Here is a 19221-nt window from a genome sequence, read left to right on the forward strand (position 1 = left end):
TATCACAACATTGTTAATCAGCTATACTCCAATACAAAATAAAAAGTTAAAAACAAATTAAAAAAAAATAAGATAACAAAATGAATGGTTTTTGTATGAGTATACGTTAGAACCAAGACATGGGCTATTCTTTTTTTTTTTTTAAGACAAGATTCTCCCTAGTGTTCTTTTTTTTTTTTTTTTTTTAATTTTATTTATTTATTTATTTATTTATGGCTGTGTTGGGTCTTCGTTTCTGTGCGAGGGCTTTCTCTAGTTGCGGCGAGCGGGGGCCACTCTTCATCGCGGTGCGCGGGCTTCTCACTATCGCGGCCTCTCTTGTTGCGGAGCACAGGCTCCAGATGCGCAGGCTCAGCAATTGTGGCTCACGGGCCTAGTCGCTCCATGGCATGTGGGATCTTCCCAGACCAGGGCTCGAACCCGTGTCCCCTGCATTGGCAGGCAGATTCTCAACCACTGCACCACCAGGGAAGCCCGGGGCTATTCTTATAGTACATAATTAGTGTGTACAATCCCAAGAAGATAAAGCAAATCTAACCTGTGAAAAGACATATATTTCCTCATATCTATGTAGATGACTGTACACTCTCTAACCTCAAATTCCTTCCTGAACCAAAGACCTAATTTTTTTTTTTAATTTTTATTGAAATATAGTTGACTTACAATGTTCTGTTAGTTTCAGGTGTACAGTAAAGTGATTCAGTTATACATATATATGAATATATATATTCTTTTTTACATTCTCTTTCATTATAGGTTATTACAAGATATTGAGTATAGTTCCCTGTGCTATACAGTAGGCCCTTGTTATCTATTTTATATAGTGTGTGTATTTTATTAATCCCAAACTCCTAATTTAACCCTCCCCCCCCCTTGGTAACCATAAATTTGTTTTCTATTTGTTTTGTAAATAAGTTCATTTGTATCCTTTTTTTTAGATTCCACAAATAAGCGATATCATGTGATATTTGTCTTTCTCTGCAAAGACCTAAATTTTTAGCTGCCAGCCTCATGTGTCCATGTGAATAGTCTTAACAGTACCACGAATTTAATTCATCATCTTCTGTTCCAACCATCTCCTGGAAGAAGGCATCATGGTATACCAGAAGAATGTGTGATCTCAATCAGCTGGACTTAGGTGCAAATCATAGCTCTGCTTACCAGTTCCAAGGAACCATGACAGTAAAGAATAATCTTTAAAACAAAGGAGGTGGCATATTTGGTATGAAAAAAAAAATGACTCAATGACAGACATTTAGAGGATGGTCAGCCGTGCTAGTAAAGGTTACTTCAGGAAAAAGAAGTATCTTTCTTGAAGTTCTTTATGGACAAGCTAGATACTTTTCTGTAAGACTTGGCTTAAGTCACACTGACTAGAGGATTATGGCAGCCTTTGATATGGCTGATTCCATAGCTTTATCCTACTGGGAAAATAGAAAGTTATTTTTCCTTTTTGGTAAAGTATTTGCATAAACTTTTTTGAGAGAGATGTCACTTAGATACACTAAAGTTAATCTATTGATAGATTAATAAAGATGATAACCAATGGTCAAATAGGCTTAGAAGGGATGCTAAAGCCAGCAAGTATCTTTCCTGAAGACAACTTCACCCTGAAAGCTGTTACAGTAGACAACATACTCCCAAACTTAGAATATTTACATGGATGGCTCCATGTGGATACCTGGGAGCACCAAAGGGCATAAGAGCTTTTTTGGTTTTAATCCCACCTACTGTCCAATAAATTAGGAGGAAAAACAGAAAACCTAGCAAAGTTTCCAGAGAAAATATATTTTAGGTGCATGCATGCTATTTGAATGTAACCAAGGGCTTTCCAAAGATCAAAGTGGTATCCGCACCAGCTGTTGCATGAACACAGTGAAAAAATAAGCCAAAATCAGTCAGACAGAATTATCAGGTCAAATCAAGATTTCTGTGGCAGACTAGTTTCAAGAAATTACCATTTTCTTAAAAGTATATGGAAACAGAAATGCCAACCAAAGATTCACTATTCAAGAGAAGCTTTAGACCGCCTAACAGCTTATTAGAAAAAGGAGCTCTAATGGATAACATGAGGATTTCATTTGAGTAGCTATTCATAAGAAGTCAAAATGAAGTAGAGTCTTATTAATGAGTTAGAGCAATGAGTGACAAAGTTTTGGGAAGGAGCTGAGACAAGGCTGCAAAAGGCCTCTCCCTACCTGACATGATGAAGAGGAAAAAGAAAAAGGCATCAGTGACTTGGAAAAAGGATATGAAGAATAAAAGCTGAAGAATCATCTCATTCAGAAATCAAGCCTGCAATACATAGACCCCAGAAGACATGATGGACATTTCTGGCTGGAACCTGCGATACACACAGAGCCCGTGACTTGGGAATAACCCCAAATTGTGCATTTCCGGTATCCAAACTACCCTCTGCAGAGGGCACAGCCTGACTGCAGAGGGACAGAGGAAGAAACAGGAAGGCCACCTCCTCTCCTCCCCAGGCAAAGCTATAACTCCTGAGAATACAAGGAGGGTTCTGAGAGAAGCTGAGGTGTACGTGTGGTGCAGGAGGGGCTGCTCCCGAGCAAATTACGTGGCGATTAGGAGCTGCAGCAAGGGCCTGGGGACAGGCCATTAGACCTCTGTACATCACAGGCTTGAGAGTAGGATATTGAAACTGTTTTACACTATCCTCTCAAAGGAGATGTTAAAAATTTGAAAATACCAGCGTCCCTCACTAGCTTAGCACTGAATGTTACCAGGAAGGCTCAAGACAGAAAAATGGGCCTCTCGTGGAGAGCAGTTTCTGAAGGAAGTAAGAACAGCATAAATCTTATCCCTACCTGATAGCTTCTTCCACAGACTGGCCAATAATATTAGAAGAAGGACCTGGCTGAGATAGTGGTGTCAGGCTTATCACCCACTTCACTGGCTTGTAGTACTCATCACTGGAACTTAACAGATAAAATAGTGTGGTCAGGAAAATTATCTGCAAAACAAAGGACAGTACCTCCTAAAATATCACATTTGGAAACTACAGGAAGGAAACATAAATGGAACCAAGAACACGCTTTACTGCAGAAGGAGTGTGACATGCACTTATCTGTGGGTACGTACCAGAGACAGAACAAAGTTGAGGAGGGCAGTCCCACTGTAGAAGAGGATGGTCAGGAGCGTGGTGACAGTGGTGAACAGCAGGCTCACGTTGCGGCTCATAACGATCCACAGAGACTCTAAGATCTGGCGAGGAGGGAAGGCTAAATATTAGAACTAGTCCTCAGGAAAGAAGTTTCTACAGCTACCTAGTGTGCTCTTCATGTAGTGTTTTAGGACCATAAACTGAAACGACAAGAGCTGAGTATTTTTTTATCTGAGAACAGTTGAAGGTTGATTAGTATGGAAAATGGTTAAGTAAATTATGGTGAATGTACTACAAATAATAACAGGCAGCCAATAAAAGATCTCTATTATAACACAGAAAAATATTTTATGATACAATGCTAAGTTTAAAGAACAGGACAAAAAAGCTTATTTATAGCATGATTGTAACTATGAAAATGGCACGCATAGAAAAAATACCTACAGAAGAATATGCCAGAATGCAACCTGTAGTTGTATGTAGCTTGTAGGGCCACAAGCACAGGCCATGAAATTCTAACATTAGTCTGATTAGCTATACCTCCCCCACCGACTTGCCATCTTCAACTTAGAACCAACAACAAACACAAAAGCGTCACTTCAATGACTTCACTAAAGTCACAATAAAAGAAATGAACAGATGGGGTCAGAGCTCTGCAGCTGAAAACCTTTCCTCAGACAGATAATGACCCTATATCAAGACCTACTGAGTTCATCTGATCCATCACCTGCAAATTCACTAGAAGCAGATGTTAATACATGTTAAATATTACTGAAAGAAGAGGTATAATATCTATAACACACCTACGTGTTTTCACGTAGGTGTGTTATAGATATTTCCTATCTCTTCATGAACTTGAAGTCCCATATGATAATGTCTGTTCTATTATTCTCCCCAAGAGGACTATCCTTCCTCTTAATGAAAAACAAGGAAGCAAGATGATCAGAAAAACACCTTCCATTATAGTTTTCAAAATGCTCACATAAACCTCACAGCAATGCAGTGAGGGAAGCAATGTCGATGATATCATCTTTATTTTACAGATATACAAACCGAAGCTCAGAGATTTTTTAAAACTTGCCCAAGGGCATGAAGCTAATAAGCGGAACTAGAGCTGGGACCAGAACTCCTAATGGCTGGTTTTATTTTGGTGCCCTTTCCAAAAGAGAAATTCTGTTTCTTGTCATATGCTCAAGTTATACCATCTCTTCCATGAAAGGCCTATCCATTCCTTTCCTACCTCAAATGTACCACTTATAAAGGCATATTTTGTTGTCCTCAGCATTTCTTGCAAACCTCAGCTCAGCCTTCATAAGAGGACTTTGGCAGGCTAGTTCCATTTACAATAACTCCTTACATAAAATCTTGAAAATGCTTCACGATGCCTACAAAAATATGCATGATTGACTGTTTGACCTTATGGGATAAAGAATGAATGAATAATGCCACTGATTCTAAGAAACAAACCAACAATGCCCTTACTTGTGATTTTTACAAACATTCTTTTGGGGAATTCAGTCACTTTGGAATTTTTATCAAAAAAAGTTTTTAAATAGTTTCTGGGTCATACTGATAGGAAATACTCTGTGGTAATTCTTAAGAAATTAACTGAATACATTAATTGTAGACTGGTAGTCACCAACAATCCAGTAACTTTTCTATGTACTCAAAAGGATTAGGAAGAAAGGTTCAGAAAAGAAGGAAGAGATGCTGGGTATTATAAAACCAAAATATTCAATCAAGGGCTGACCTTGACAGTTTCTTAAAATTTGTTCTGATGAGATAGGTGGTGATATTAAAGAATGTGACTTTTTTTTAATACTGTATAACAAAACGTGTCAATATTTAGAATATATATATTAGATATTAGTGAACCAATATTCCAAATGACCAGTGCACATTACAAAATCATGTAAGGGTAGAAGATCCATTCCTAGCCAAGATAGATCAAGGGACCTTAACATAAGAGAGTAGAAAAAGTTCACTGATACAGTTTCAAATTCTACACTGCAACTAACCTTTAAGAAATACCATTTGTTGAGTTTTGGTGCAGTATCAAAGAATAGTCACGATGATCTGAAAAGGTTATTAAAAGACTACCCTCTTTTCCAGCTACATATCTGTGTGAGGCTAGATTTCCTCATATACTTCAACCAAAACAACATATTCCAACAGACTGAATGCAAAAACAAATATGAGAAACCAGACATCTAACAGGTTTGCAAAAATGTAAAGAAAGCCACTCTTCACACTAAATCATTTTTTTTGTTTTGGAAAATGGTTATTTTTCAGACATCACAAGCATGTTCTTCATGTCAACAAGTAACGTTATTTTTTAGTGAATTGATAAATATGTTTAAAGTTCTCAGTTTTAACTGCTAATACAATAAGTATCAACAGAACCCCCATCAGCAAAAGCTCTTTGGAGTCCTCACACCAAAATGTGAGAGCCACTGGACCACAGAAAACATAGGGAAGGGATTAGCAAAAACAACATTCTTAGAACTGAAGGACACAAATTCCTAGATGTAATTTCAAACTGTTGTATCTACACTAGGCGATTGGGAGAAAGGGAAAATGTGAGTGCAGGGATGGGTGAAGGGGCTGGGTGAAGGGACCAAAGGAGTCGTAAGAAAACCCCAAGAGAGCTGTAAGGAAGCACTGAGGGACTTGTATCTTCATCTTCCATGTTAGGAAGCCAAAAGATAATATTGTAAAACCAAGAAAGAGCAGCATAAACATTATTTAAGAAATTTAGAGGTAAATACACAGAGAAAGCTAAAAGAATTGAGAGCTCTTTTTGGAGAATGAGACTGAAGTGGGGAAGCACAGAGCAGGGGCACTGCTATTTTTTATTAAAAACCTTAAAACATTTTTGACCTTTCAGCTATGGTCATCTATTATTTTGATAAAAATTAAATTTTAAAAATATCTAGCACAGCAAACCTCCACTTTTATTAACATGATGAGAGTTACAAGTTTATTCACATGAGAAGTCTTCTCATCTCTGTGAAAAGGCACAGACCAAGATACCTCACAAAGTATGCTATGGAATGAAGAACAGTCGCTGAAACTTGGCAACACGGCAAGCGGTTCCTTGCTGCCTTTGATCCTTTGGTAAACGAGGCAGAGGTGGGTGGTGCATGAGGGAAGGACGGGTGGGATGATAATAAGTGAAGCCTTTAAACATCCAGTCTCTCTAATGTGACTGGAACCATGTTTCCATCTGCCAAAGGGCTTCACCCACCAAAGGTGGCTCCCTCTCTAGTGTTCCAACTGGGGACATTCTGGTCAGCCTAGGGGACCAGGATACCATCTCAGAATCTGAGAGCCACGGCATCACGTGTGCTACCTGAGTCAGCATCTCTTGGTTACTCTTCAACCACAGAGGAGGCGTCAGGGGAGCTACACCTGAGGCCTATGGCTTTTGGACATCTTTCTAGTGCATTTCGAACTCTCCAAACTGTAAATGTCACGGCATTAAAAACAGGGTACCGAAAGGCCTTTCAGTGTGTGAAGAAAACTGGGAATTAGAGTCTCTGTTTTTGTTTCTAAGTCCAGTTTAACTATAAATACTATTTCTTACCGAAAGAAATGTCTCAATGTTCTCATGGACAAAGGAAGCGATATCCTGCCAGTCCAGAATGTCTCCCAGCCAGCTATTCTGACGACTTATGTGCATCTTTTGTCCTTTGAGCCTTCCAGAGTGCGTTACATTCTATGGAATAGAACAGTTCAGACGTGAAATCTCCATCTTAACCTAAAGAATAGGAGGTATAAATAGCCTATTTTGTTTTAGGTCCACTTGAGCAATTTAGTAAGTACACAAAGGTGAAAAACTTTGTATTATTTAAGAAATCAACAAAGAACTCCACCGAAAGACCTGAAATATATTTTTCTGTTTACGTTCTAGTTACTGTGTCTCAGCCTAGCTTAAATACTTCCCTTCTAAGTATGTTCATGAACACACTTTACTCGTATGTTCAACTGAACACGAACGCAGCATATACTTTCATCTTACTTTTCCCTTTTAGCCCCTCTAACCTTTCTCTTGGTCTCCCAGTTTTGCTTTTTTCCCTCTTTTGCTCATCTCCCTTATTACTCCTCTATACACGCTAAAGGAAGCAGAGGGGAAATAAGAATATGAAAAAGTACAGCTAAAACCAATACAATGTTATATGTCAATCATGTCTCAATAAAACAGGGGAAAATAAGGGTCGGGGGGGATCTAACTTGTCTATCTGGAAGAGAATTACATTGGCAGAAATGCAGGAATAACAGATTTGAAAGAGTGATGTATAAACAAAGTGACTGGTAAGGTTAAAATTTATAAATAGAAGTAGATTCTTAACATTCTTGTGTTTCCATTCTCACACTTTTTTCAAACAGCACTGTGATGCCAGCCGTCATCATGCAATGAAGACATTAGGTTCTAGTAAAACAGGTAAAGAAAGCAATGCACTTACCCACTTACAAACCTATGCTTTTAAAACACTGACCACCCTGGACCATAAGTGAAGCTCAAAGGGGGTGAGGGACAGTAAAAGCTGTTTGTCTGTAAGCAGAAGCCCCAGAGTCAGCAGAAGAAGTGGATACAACCTTTCCAATAGTCTGGCTCTTCAGCAGATATCTACCCAGAGATCCCCCAGTTAGTTTTAACTCCCAGTTTTGGAAACCCACAAAAACCATCACTGTTCCTTCGACTCCTCCTGGGGCAAGAGTACACAATGCCAAACAGGTCATTGAGCAACAAATTCAAATTTAAATCAAGCCCTCCTACCCCCAAACCCCAAGTTAAGAGACTTATTTATGTTTCTCTTCTGTTTAGATCAACCCTGGGAAAAACCAACCACGAACTCTGCCCCACTCTATCTCCTTCCCCTGGATGGGCATCTTCCACAGCACAGCTCCTAATGGCCCACAGGCCTTGCCAACGCAGTGTATACAACAGCCCAGCACAACTAGCTGCTTGCAAACCATCATTTTTATATTTAATGAAAAATGATACTATTTTTCGTCATAAATTCTGAAATAGGAGTACATCAGCACAAGCAGCATTAAAGGTTTATTTAAAATAAAATAAATATCTCTAAACTTTTGGATCTATTTTCACTTCCTCAAAGAGAAAAGTTCTTAGTCTGGAGCTGTATTGTCCCAAATTGTAGCCACTACCCACATGTGGCTACTGAGTACCTAAAATGTGGCTAGTCCAAAAACTGAGATGTGCTGTTAGTGTAAAAGATAAACTGGGGGGCTTCCCTGGTGGCGCAGTGGTTGAGAATCTGCCTGCCAATGCAGGGGACATGGGTTCAAGCCCTGGTCTGGGAAGATCGCACATGCCGCGGAGCAGCTACGCCCGTGAGCCACAATTACTGAGCCTGCGCGTCTGGAGCCTGTGCTCCGCAACAAGAGAGGCCGCGATAATGAGAGGCCCGCGCACCGCAATGAAGAGTGGCCCCCACTTGCCGCAACTAGAGAAAGCCCTCGCACAGAAACGAAGACCCAACACTGCCATAAATAAATAAATAAATTAAAATTAAAATTAAAAAAAAAAAGGATAAACTGGATTTCTAAGACTTAGAATGGAAAAAATTATATATATAAAAAATATATATATAAAATCTCATTAAATTTTTTTATTCATTCCATATGGAAATGACATATATTGGGTATACTGGGTTAAGTAAAATACATTATTAAAATTAATTTCACCTGTCCTAGTTTTTTTTAAATGTGGCCACTAGAAAAATTAACATTACATGTATGACTTGCACTCATTACATTTCTACTGTACAAATCTGGTCTAGAGGATGGGATGGTGTTGACGGTAATGAACAGAGGATGGAATACTGATACACCAGAGAGACTGGTGGGTTCTGCCATGGAGACTAATCATCAATTCAAGCTGACTTTTAGTGACCTGAGGTTTAAGAACTTGCAGCTTAAAAATGTCAATAAATGCAATCCCAATGTTAACACAATCCTACCTAGTCAATGAGTCCATAAAATAAAAGGACACTATTAGCTTACAACTGAAATCCTTAGCTAAAATAACTTACCTTTACAAACCAAGAATGATACAGTCTGTCCCAAAGTTCTAGTACTTGCTTTTCAATTACGGCAGTATTGTTCACTTTATCTCCAAGAATTTTATGAAGCTGGAAGAAATACAGATATAATCTGGGTTAATATTTCAGGCAACAATCCAGTAAAATTAATACATGCTGGGTCTTTATATTTGTTCCAAATCAAACTAATATGTTCCAGCCTATTTAATTGCCTCTAACCACATTATGTTCTTTCCTTAAACTCTACTCAATATCCCCAGTAAATTTCCTCTCTCCCGTCTTTTTGCTTCTTTTTTCTTTCCTTTATTCTTAGGTCTCTAAGAGAGCTTCTTTAGGTTTTAAGAGAATGAAGCCATGCTTACTGACTTTTCTGATCTTACCTGCCCTCAGTCTTCTCTGCTAGCTCACTTCTCTGAGTTTCAAAAGCTTAAGTGCTGCAGGAATCTACCTTTGGTCCTCTTCTAGCTATATTCTCTCCTTAGGCCATGTTATGGGCTTAATTGTGTCCCCTGCCCCTAAATTCTTATGTTGAAGTCCTAACCGCCAGTACCTCAGAATGTGACTGTATTTGGAGATAGGGTCTTTAAGGAGGTAACCAAATTAAAATGAGATCATTGCGGTAGGTCCTAATTCAATATTACTGTGTTCTTATAAAAAGAGGACATTAGGACATAAACACACATAAGAGGGAAGACCATGTGAAGACAAAGGCCATCTATAAGCCAAGCTGAAAGAGGCCTCAGAAGAAACCAATTCCGCTGACTCCTTGATCTTGGACTTGTAGCCTCTAGAACTGTGAGAAAATTAATTTATGTTGTTGAAGCACAAAGTTCATGGTACTTTGTTATGGCAGCCCTACCAAAACTAATACAGTTCATCTCTACCAATCATATGGGTACTATCTAATATTCAAACTTCCACCTACAGCCCATATCTCTCCCTTGAGCTCCAGCTATGTATGTCCGATTGTATGTCTACTTAAGATATTTAATATGCCCTGAAACAGAATTACCAATCTACATGCAACACCTACACCCCACTACCACCTCCAATTCTTTTCATCTAAGTGTACAGTTATCCTTCTAGTTGGACAAACCAAAAACTTCCTTCCCTTTCACTCCATAACCAATCCATGAGCAATTCATGTCAAGACAACCTCAAAAACATATCCCAAATATGACAATGTCTCTCAATTTCCACTTCTACAATCTTAGTCCAACTCATCAACATCTCACCTGGACTATCAGAATAATCTTTCAATTGGTCTCCCTGCCTTCTTCATTCTTGCCCACTTCTCCATAAAGCAGCCAAAATGAGCTTTCAATATCCTAAATTTGGTCATATCCCTGTTTTAAAGTCCTTTGTAGCTAAATTAAAACCCCAAGTTCTTTATGACCTAAAGGCTTGTCTCATCACCACATTCCCTATTCCAGCCACACTGACCTTTCTTTCCCTCATTCAAGCTCCTTCCCATCTCAGGGCCTCTGAATTTTCTATGCCCTCAACTTGAAACATTCTTTTCGAAGACCTTCATAAATTGCCTCCTTCTCACCATTCAAGTCTTAGTGAAAACATTACCTTCTCAGAGGCATTCTCTGGCCATTCTAGCTAAAGCATCACTTGGAGTTACTCTCTACCACATCACTCTGTTTACTCTGGTCACAGCACTTTCAGATCTGAAACTTTTATTTGTTTGCATGTTTAATGCTTGTCTCCTTTCACCCGGAATGTAAGGCTCCAGGAGAGTTGTAACTCTTTCTGGTTTACTGCTTTTCGCCAGCATTTAGAACAGTGCCTGACATGTTTGTGCACTGGCTGTCACTTTCTTCATTCTCGTCATCAGAGAAGGGACAGAGGAAATGTGCTCATTACTTATTCTCCTGCTGTATCAGGGCAGTATCTCTAGGTATAAATTTTAGAAAGAGAATACAAGTAGAAAGGATAGTTAAAGCAAGGATGTTGCATGACAAAAGTAAACTGAATATTGAGAAAATAGTAAACTGGGAGGTCTGAGTAGAACCCAAACAATGCACAGAGGACATGGGAGATACGGCTGACAAAGCAGGCTGAGGGCAGACAGACAGGAACCCTCTCTGTTCATATCTGAACACACCCTATAAAAAACTCTTTTCCTTTCCTGAGTGTAACATTTTTTTCCCTAGTTTTGACCCCTTCTACACTTTAGTTCTTAGGACCCAATTCTTACATGATTCTTAGCTGGATAAGATCTGAGTTTATTGGAAAGCTACCTCTGCAATTTCAATGGTTCTTTTTTTTTTAAACAATTTTACTGAGCTATAACACACACCTTAAAATTCAACCATTATTTTATATATATATCACTTTTTTTTTAAACATCTTTATTGGAGTATAATTGCTTTACCATGTTCTATTAGTTTCTGCTGTATAACAAAGTGAATCAGCTATATGTATACATATATCTCCATATCCCCTCTCTTATGCGTGTCCCTCCCACTCTCCCTATCCCACCCCCCTAGGTGGTCACAAAGCACCGAGCTGAGCTCTCTGTGCTATGCAGCTGCTTCCCACTAGCTATCTATTTTACATCTGGTAGTGTATATATGTCAATGCTACTCTCTCACTTCGTCCCAGCTTACCCTTCCCACTCCCGTGTCCTCAAGCCCATTCTCTATGTCTGCGTCTTTATTCCTGTCCTGCACATAGGTTCATCAGAACCGTATTTTTTTTTTTTAGATTCCATACATATGTGTTAGCATACAGTATTTGTTTTTCTCTTTCTGACTTACTTCACTCTGTATGACAGACTCTAGGCCCATCCACCTCACTACACATAGTTCAATTTCGTTTTTTTTATGGCTGAGTAATATTCCATTGTGTATATGGGCCACATCTACTTTATCCATTCATCTGTCGATGGATATGTAGGTTGCTTCCATGTCCGGGCTATTGTAAACAGTGCTGCAATGAACACTGCAGTACATGACTCCTTTTGAATTACGGTTTTCTCTGGTTATATGCCCAGTAGTGGGATTGCTGGGTCATATGGTAGTTCTATTTTTAGTTTTTTAAGGAACCTCCATACTCTTCTCCATAGTGGCTGTATCAATTTACATTCCCACCAACAGTGCAAGTTTTCTCCACACCCTCTCCAGCATTTATTGTTTGTACATTTTTTGATGATGGCCATTCTGACCAGTGTGAGATGATACCTCATTGTAGTTTTGATTTGCATTTCTCTAATGATTAATGATGTTGAGCATCCTTTCATGTGTTTGTTAGCAATCTGTATATCTTCTTTGGAGAAATGTCTATTTAGGTCTTCTGCCTATTTTTGGATTGGGTTGTTTGTTTTTTTGATATTGAGCTGCATGAGCTGCTTGTATATTTTGGAGACTAATCCTTTGTCAGTTGCTTCATTTGCAAATACTTTCTCCCATTCTGAGGGTTGCCTTTTCGTCTTGTTTATGGTTTCCTTGTTGTGCAAAAGCTTTTAAGTTTCATTAGGTACCATTTGTTTATTTTTGTTTTTATTTCCATTTCTCTAGGAGGTGACTCAAAAAGGATCTTGCTGTGATTTATGTCATAGAGTGTTCTGCCTATGTTTTCCTCTAAGACTTTTATAGTGTCTGGCCTTACATTTAGGTCTTTAATCCATTTTGAGTTTATTTTTGTATACGGTGTAAGGGAGTGTTCTAATTTCATTCTTTTACATGTAGCTGTCCAGTTTTCCCAGCACCACGTTTCTCCATTGTATATTCTTATCAAATATAAGGTGACCAGGGTCTCCCTGGTGGCGCAGTGGTTAAGAATCCGCCTGCAAATGCAGGGGACACAGGTTCGAGCCCTGGTCCGGGAAGATCCCACATGCCGCAGAGCAACTAAGCCCGTGCGCCACAACTACTGAGCCTGTGCTCTAGAGCCCACGAGCCACAACTACTGAGCCCACCTGCCACAACTACTGAAGCCCGCGTGCCTAGAGCCTGTGCTCTGCAACAAGAGAAGCCACCACAATGAGAAGCCCGTGCACAGCAATGAAGAGTAGCCCCCGCTCGCCGCAACCAGAGAAAGCCCATGTGCACCAACAAAGACCCAACGCAGCCAAAAATAAAAATAAATAAATTAAAAAAAAAAAAGATAAGGTGACCATACGTGCGTGGGTTTATCTCTGGGCTTTCTATCCTGTTCCATTCATCTATATTTCTGTTGTTGTGCCAGTACCATACTGTCTTGATTACTGTAGCTTTGTAGTATAGTCTAAAGTCAGGGAGACTGATTCCTCCAGCTCCAACTTTTCTTTCTCAACATTGCTTTGGCTAATCAGGGTCTTTTGCGTTTCCATACAACTTGTGCAATTTTTTGTTCTAGTTCTGTGAAAAATGCCATTGGTAGTTTGATACGGATTACGTTGAATCTGTAGATTGCTCGGGGTAGCACAGTCATTTTCACAATGTTTATTCTTCCAATCCAAGAACATGATATATCTCTCCATCTGTTTGTATCGTCTTTAATTTCTTTCATCAGTGTCTTATAGTTTTCTGCATACAGGTCTTTTGTCTCCTTAGGTAGATTCCTAGGTATTTTATTCTTTTTGTTACAATGGAAAATGGGAGTGTTTCCTTAATTTCTCTTTCATATTTTTCATCATTAGTGTATAGGAATGCAAGAGATTTCTCTGCATTAATCCTGCTATTTTACCAAATTCATTGTTAGCTCTAGTAGTTTTCTGGTAGCATCTTTAGGATTCTCTATGTATAGTATCATGTCACTTGCAAACAGTGTCAGTTTTACTTCTTCTTTTCTTATTTGGATTCCTTTTATTTCTTTTCCTTTTCTGACTGCTGTGGCTAAAACTTCCAAAATTATGTTCAATAATAGCGGTGAGAGTGGGCAACCTTGTCTTGTTCCTGATCTTAGAGGAAGTGGTTTCAGTTTTTCACCATTGAGAACAATGTTGGCTGTGGGTTTGTCATACGTGGCTTTTGTTATGTTGAGGTAGGTTCCCTCTATGCCTACTTTCTGGAGAATTTTTACCATAAATGGGTGTTGAATTTTGTCAAAAGCTTTTTCTGCATCTGTGAAATTATCATATGGTTTTTATCCTCTAAATTGTTAATATGGTGTGTCATGTTCATTGATTTGTGTATAATGAAGAATTCTTGCATTCCTGGGATTAACTCCACTTGATCACAGTGGATGGTCCTTTTAATGTGCTGTTAGATTCCATTTGCTAGTATTTTGTTGAGAATTTTTGCATCTATGTTCATCAGTGATATTGGCCTGTAGTTTTCTTTTTTTGTGACATCTTTCTCTGGTTTTGGTATCAGGGTGATGGTGGTCCCGTAGAATGAGTTTGGGAGTGTTCCTCCCTCTGCTACATTTTGGAAGAGTTTGAGAAGGATGGGTGTTAGCTGTTCTCTGAATGTTTGATAGAATTCACCTGTGAAGCCATCTGGTCCTGGGCTTTTGTTTGCTGTAAGATTTTTAATCACAGTCTCAATTTCAGTGCTTGTGATTGGTCTGTTTATATTTTCTATTTCTTCCTGCTTCAGTTTCGGAAGGTTGTGCTTTTCTCAGAATTTGTCCATTGCTTCCAGGTTGTCCATTTTATTGGCATAGGGTTGCTTGTAGTAATCTTTCATGATCCTTTGTATTTCTGCAATGTCAGTTGTTACTTACCCTTTTTCATTTCTAATTCTATTGATTTGAGTCTTCTTCATTTTTTTCTCGATGAGTCCAGCTAATGGTTTATCAATTTTGTTTATCTTCTCAAAGAAACAGCTTTTAGTTTTATTCATCTTTGCTATTGATTTCTTCATTTTTTTTTCATTTATTTCTGATCTTATCTTTATGATTTCTTTCCTTCTGCTAACACTGAGTTTTGTTCTTCTTTCTCTAACGCTTTAGGTGTAAGCTTAGGTTGTTTACTTGAGATTTTTCTTGTTTCTTGAGGTAGGATTGTATTGCTATGAACTTCCCTCTTAGAACTGCTTTTGCTGCATCCCATCGATTATGGGTCGTCGAGTTTACATTCTCATTTGTTTCTAGGTATTTTTTGATTTCCTCTTTGATTTTTTTCAGTGATCTCTTGGTTATTTAGTAGCATCTTGTTTAGCCTCCATGTGTTTGTATTTTTTACAGTTTTTTTCCTGTAATCAATATCTAGTCTCATAGCATTGTGGTCGGAAAAGATACTTGATACGATTTCAATTTTCTTAAATTTACCAAGGCTTGATTTGTAACCCAAGATATGATCTATCCTGGAGAATGTTCCATGAGCACTTGAGAACACTAATGATGAAAAATCTGAAAGTGAAATTAAGAAAACACTCCCATTTATCATTGCAACAAAAAGAATAAAATATCTAGGTATAAACCTACCTAAGGAGACAAAAGACCTGTATGAAGAAAATTATAAAACACTGATGAAAGAAATTAAAGATGATATAAACAGATGGAGAGATATACCATGTTCTTAGATTGGAAGAATCAACATTGTGAAAATGACTCTATTACCCAAAGCAATCTACAGATTCAATGCAATCCCTATCAAACTACCACTGGCATTTTTCACAGAACTAGAACAAAAAATTTCACAATTTGTATGGAAACACAAAAGACCCCGAATAGCCAAAGCAATCTTGAGAAAGAAAAACGGATCTGGAGGAATCAGGCTCCCTGACTTCAGACTATACTACAAAGCTACGGTAATCAAGACAGTATGCTACTGGCACAAAAACAGAAATATAGATCAATGGAACAGGATAGGAAGCCCAGAGATAAACCCATGCACATATGGTCACCTTATCTTTGATAAAGGAGGCAAGAATATACAGTGGAGAAAAGATAGCCTCTTCAATAAGTGGTGCTGGGAAAACTGGACTGCTACATGTAAAACAATGAAATTAGGACACTCCCTAACACCATACACAAAAATAAACTCAAAATGGATTAAAGACCTAAATGTAAGGCCAGACACTATCAAACTCTTAGAGGAAAACACAGGCAGAACACTCTATAACATAAATCACAGCAAGATCCTTTTTGACCCACCTCCTAGAGAAATGGAAATAAAAACAAAAATAAACAAATGGGACCTAATGAAACTTAAAAGCTTTTGCATAGCAAAGGAAACCATAAACAAGACAAAAAGACAACCCTCAGAATGGGAGAAAATATTTGCAAAGGAAGCAACTGACAAAGGATTAACCTCCAAAATTTACAAGCAGTTCATGCAGCTCAATATCAAAAAAACAAAAAACCCAATCTAAAAATGGGCAGAAGACCTAAATAGACATTTCTCCAAAGAAGATATACAGATGGCCAACAAACACATGAAAGGATGCTCAACGTCACTAATCATTAGAGAAATGCAAGTCAAAACTACAATGAGATATTATCTCACACCGGTCAGAACAGCCATCATCAAAAAATCTACAAACAACAAATGCTGGAGAGGGTGTGGAGAAAAGGGAACTCTCTTGCACTGTTGGTGGGAATGTAAATTGATACAGCCACTATGGAGAAGAGTATGGAGGTTCCTTAAAAAACTAAAAATAGAACTACCATATGACCCAGCAATCCCACTACTGGGCATATACCCTGAGAAAACCATAATTCATAAAGAGTCATGTACCAAAATGTTCATCGCAGCTCTATTTATAATAGCCAGGACATGGAAGCAACCTAAGTGTCCATCAACAGATGAATGGATAAAGAAGATGTGGCACATATATACAATGGAATATTACTCAGCCATAAAAAGAAATGAAATTGAGTTATTTGTAGTGAGGTGGATGGACCTAGAGACTGTCATTCAGAGTGAAGTAAGTCAGAAAGAGAAAAACAAATACTGTATGCTAACACATATATATGGAATCTAAAAAAAAAAAAAAAGTCGTCATGAAGAACCTAGGGGCAAAACGGGAATAAAGATGCAGACCTACTAGAGAATGGACTTGAGGATATGGGGAGGGGGAAGGGTAAGCTGGGACAAAGTTAGAGAGTGGCATGGACATATATACACTACCAAACGTAAAAAAGATAGCTAGTGGGAAGCAGCTGCATAGCACAGGGAGATCAGCTCGGTGCTTTGTGACCACGTAGAGGGCTGGGATTGGGAGGGTGGGAGGGCGGGAGATGCAAGAGGGAAGAGATATGGGGACATATGTATATGTATAACTGATTCACTTTGTTATAAAGCAGAAACTAACACACCATTGTAAAGCAATTATACTCCAATAAAGATGTTAAAAAAAAAGTGTATTCTGTTGTTTTTGGATGGAATGTCCTATAAATATTAAGTCCATCTTGTTTAATGTGTCATTTAAGCTTGTGTTTCCTTATTTATTTTCATTTTGGATGATCTGGCCATTGGTGAAAGTGGGGTGTTAAAGTCCCCTACTATGATTGTGTTACTATCATTTTCCCCTTTTAAGGCTGTTAGCCTTTGCCTTATGTATTGAGGTGCTCCTATGTTGGGTGCATAAATATTTACAATTGTTATATCTTCTTGGGTTGATCCCTTGATCATTATGTAGTGTCATTCTTTGTCTCTTGTAATAGTCTTTATTTTAAAGTCTATTTTTTCTGATATGAGAATTGCTATTCCAGCTTTCTTTTGATTTCCATTTGCATGGAATATCTTTTTCTATCCCCTCATTTTCAGTCTGTATGTGTCCCTAGGTCTGAAGTGGGTCTCTTGTAGACAGGATATATATGGGTCTTGTTTTTGTATCCATTCAGCCAGTCTATGTCTTTTGGTTGGAGCATTTAATCCATTTACATTTAAGGTAATTATCGATATGTATGTTACTATTACCATATTTTCTTAATTGTTTTGGGTTTGTTATTGCAGGTCTTTTCCTTCTCTTGTGTTTCCTGACTAGAGAAGTTCCTTTAGCATTTGTTGTAAAGCTGGTTTGTTGTTGCTGAATTCTCTTAACTTGTGCTTGTCTGTAAAGGTTTTAATTTCTTCATCGAAACTGAATGAGATCCTTGCTGGGTAGAGTAATCTTGGTTGTAGGTTTTTCCCTTTCATCACTTTAAATATGTCCTGCCACTCCCTTCTGGTTTACAGAGTTTCTGCTGAAAGATCAGTTGTTAACCTTATGGGGATTCCCTTGCATGTTATTTGTTGCTTTTCCCTTGCTGCTTTTAATATTTTTCTTTGTATTTAATTTTTGATAGTTTGATTAATATGTGTCTTGGCGTGTTTCTCCACGGATTTATTCTGTATGGGACTCTCTGTGCTTCTTGGGCTTGACTGACTATTTCCTTTCCCATGTTAGGGAAGTTTTCCACTATAATCTCTTCAAATATTTTCTCAGACCCTTTCTTTTTCTCTTCTTCTTCTGGGACCCCTATAATTCTAATGTTGGCGTGTTTAATGTTGTCCCAGAGGTCTCTGAGACTGTCTTCAATTCTTTTCATTCTTTTTTCTTTATTCTGCTCTGCGGTAGTCATTTCCACTATTTTATCTTCCAGGTCACTTATCCGTTCTTCTACCTCAGTTATTCTGCTATTGATTCCTTCTAGAGAATTTTTAATTTCATTTATTGTGTTGGTCATCATTGTTTGTTTGCTCTTTAGTTCTTCTTGGTCCTTGTTAAACGTTTCTTTTATTTTCTCCATTCTATTTCCAAGATTTTGGATCATCTTACTATCATTACTCTGAATTCTTTTTCAGGCAGACTGCCTATTTCCTCTTCATTTGTTTGGTCTGGTGGGTTTCTACCTTGCTCCTTCATCTGCTGCATATTTCTCTGTCTTCTCATTTTGTTTAACTTACTGTGTTTGGGGTCTCCTTTTTGCAGGCTGCAGGTTCATAGTTCCCGTTGGTTTTGGTGTCTGCCCCCAGTGGGTGAGGTTCGTTCAGTGGCTTGTGTAAGCTTCCTGGTGGAGGGGATTGGTGCCTGTGTTCTGGTGGGTGGGGCTGCATCTTGTCTTTCTGGTGGGCAGGGCCGCATCCGGTGCTGTGTTTTGGGGTGCTGTGAACTTAGTATGATTTTAGTCAGCCTCTCTGCTAATGGGTGGGGTTGTGTTCCTGTC

General features: G+C 38.4%; 1 protein-coding gene across 3 annotated transcripts in view; it reads right to left on the reverse strand.

The window, feature by feature from the left end:
• The window catches only part of TMEM245 (transmembrane protein 245), a 102923-nt gene that overhangs the window by 28948 nt on the left and 54754 nt on the right, over positions 1-19221 (reverse strand). For 2 of the 3 annotated variants that reach the window (XM_082403904.1, XM_082403905.1), the window contains 4 exons: positions 9184-9282; positions 6711-6842; positions 3103-3225; positions 2829-2974 (listed from right to left, as the gene is read on the reverse strand). In XM_082403904.1, coding sequence (XP_082260030.1) covers positions 2829-2974; positions 3103-3225; positions 6711-6842; positions 9184-9282 — 500 coding nt within the window. The remainder of the gene's footprint in view (positions 1-2828; positions 2975-3102; positions 3226-6710; positions 6843-9183; positions 9283-19221) is intronic. The other variant, XM_082403906.1, reaches the window with a different exon arrangement.

The sequence above is a fragment of the Balaenoptera borealis genome (genome assembly GCF_965194805.1).
Source record: "Balaenoptera borealis genome assembly, chromosome: 8".
In the NCBI taxonomy this organism is placed as follows: domain Eukaryota; kingdom Metazoa; phylum Chordata; class Mammalia; order Artiodactyla; family Balaenopteridae; genus Balaenoptera; species Balaenoptera borealis.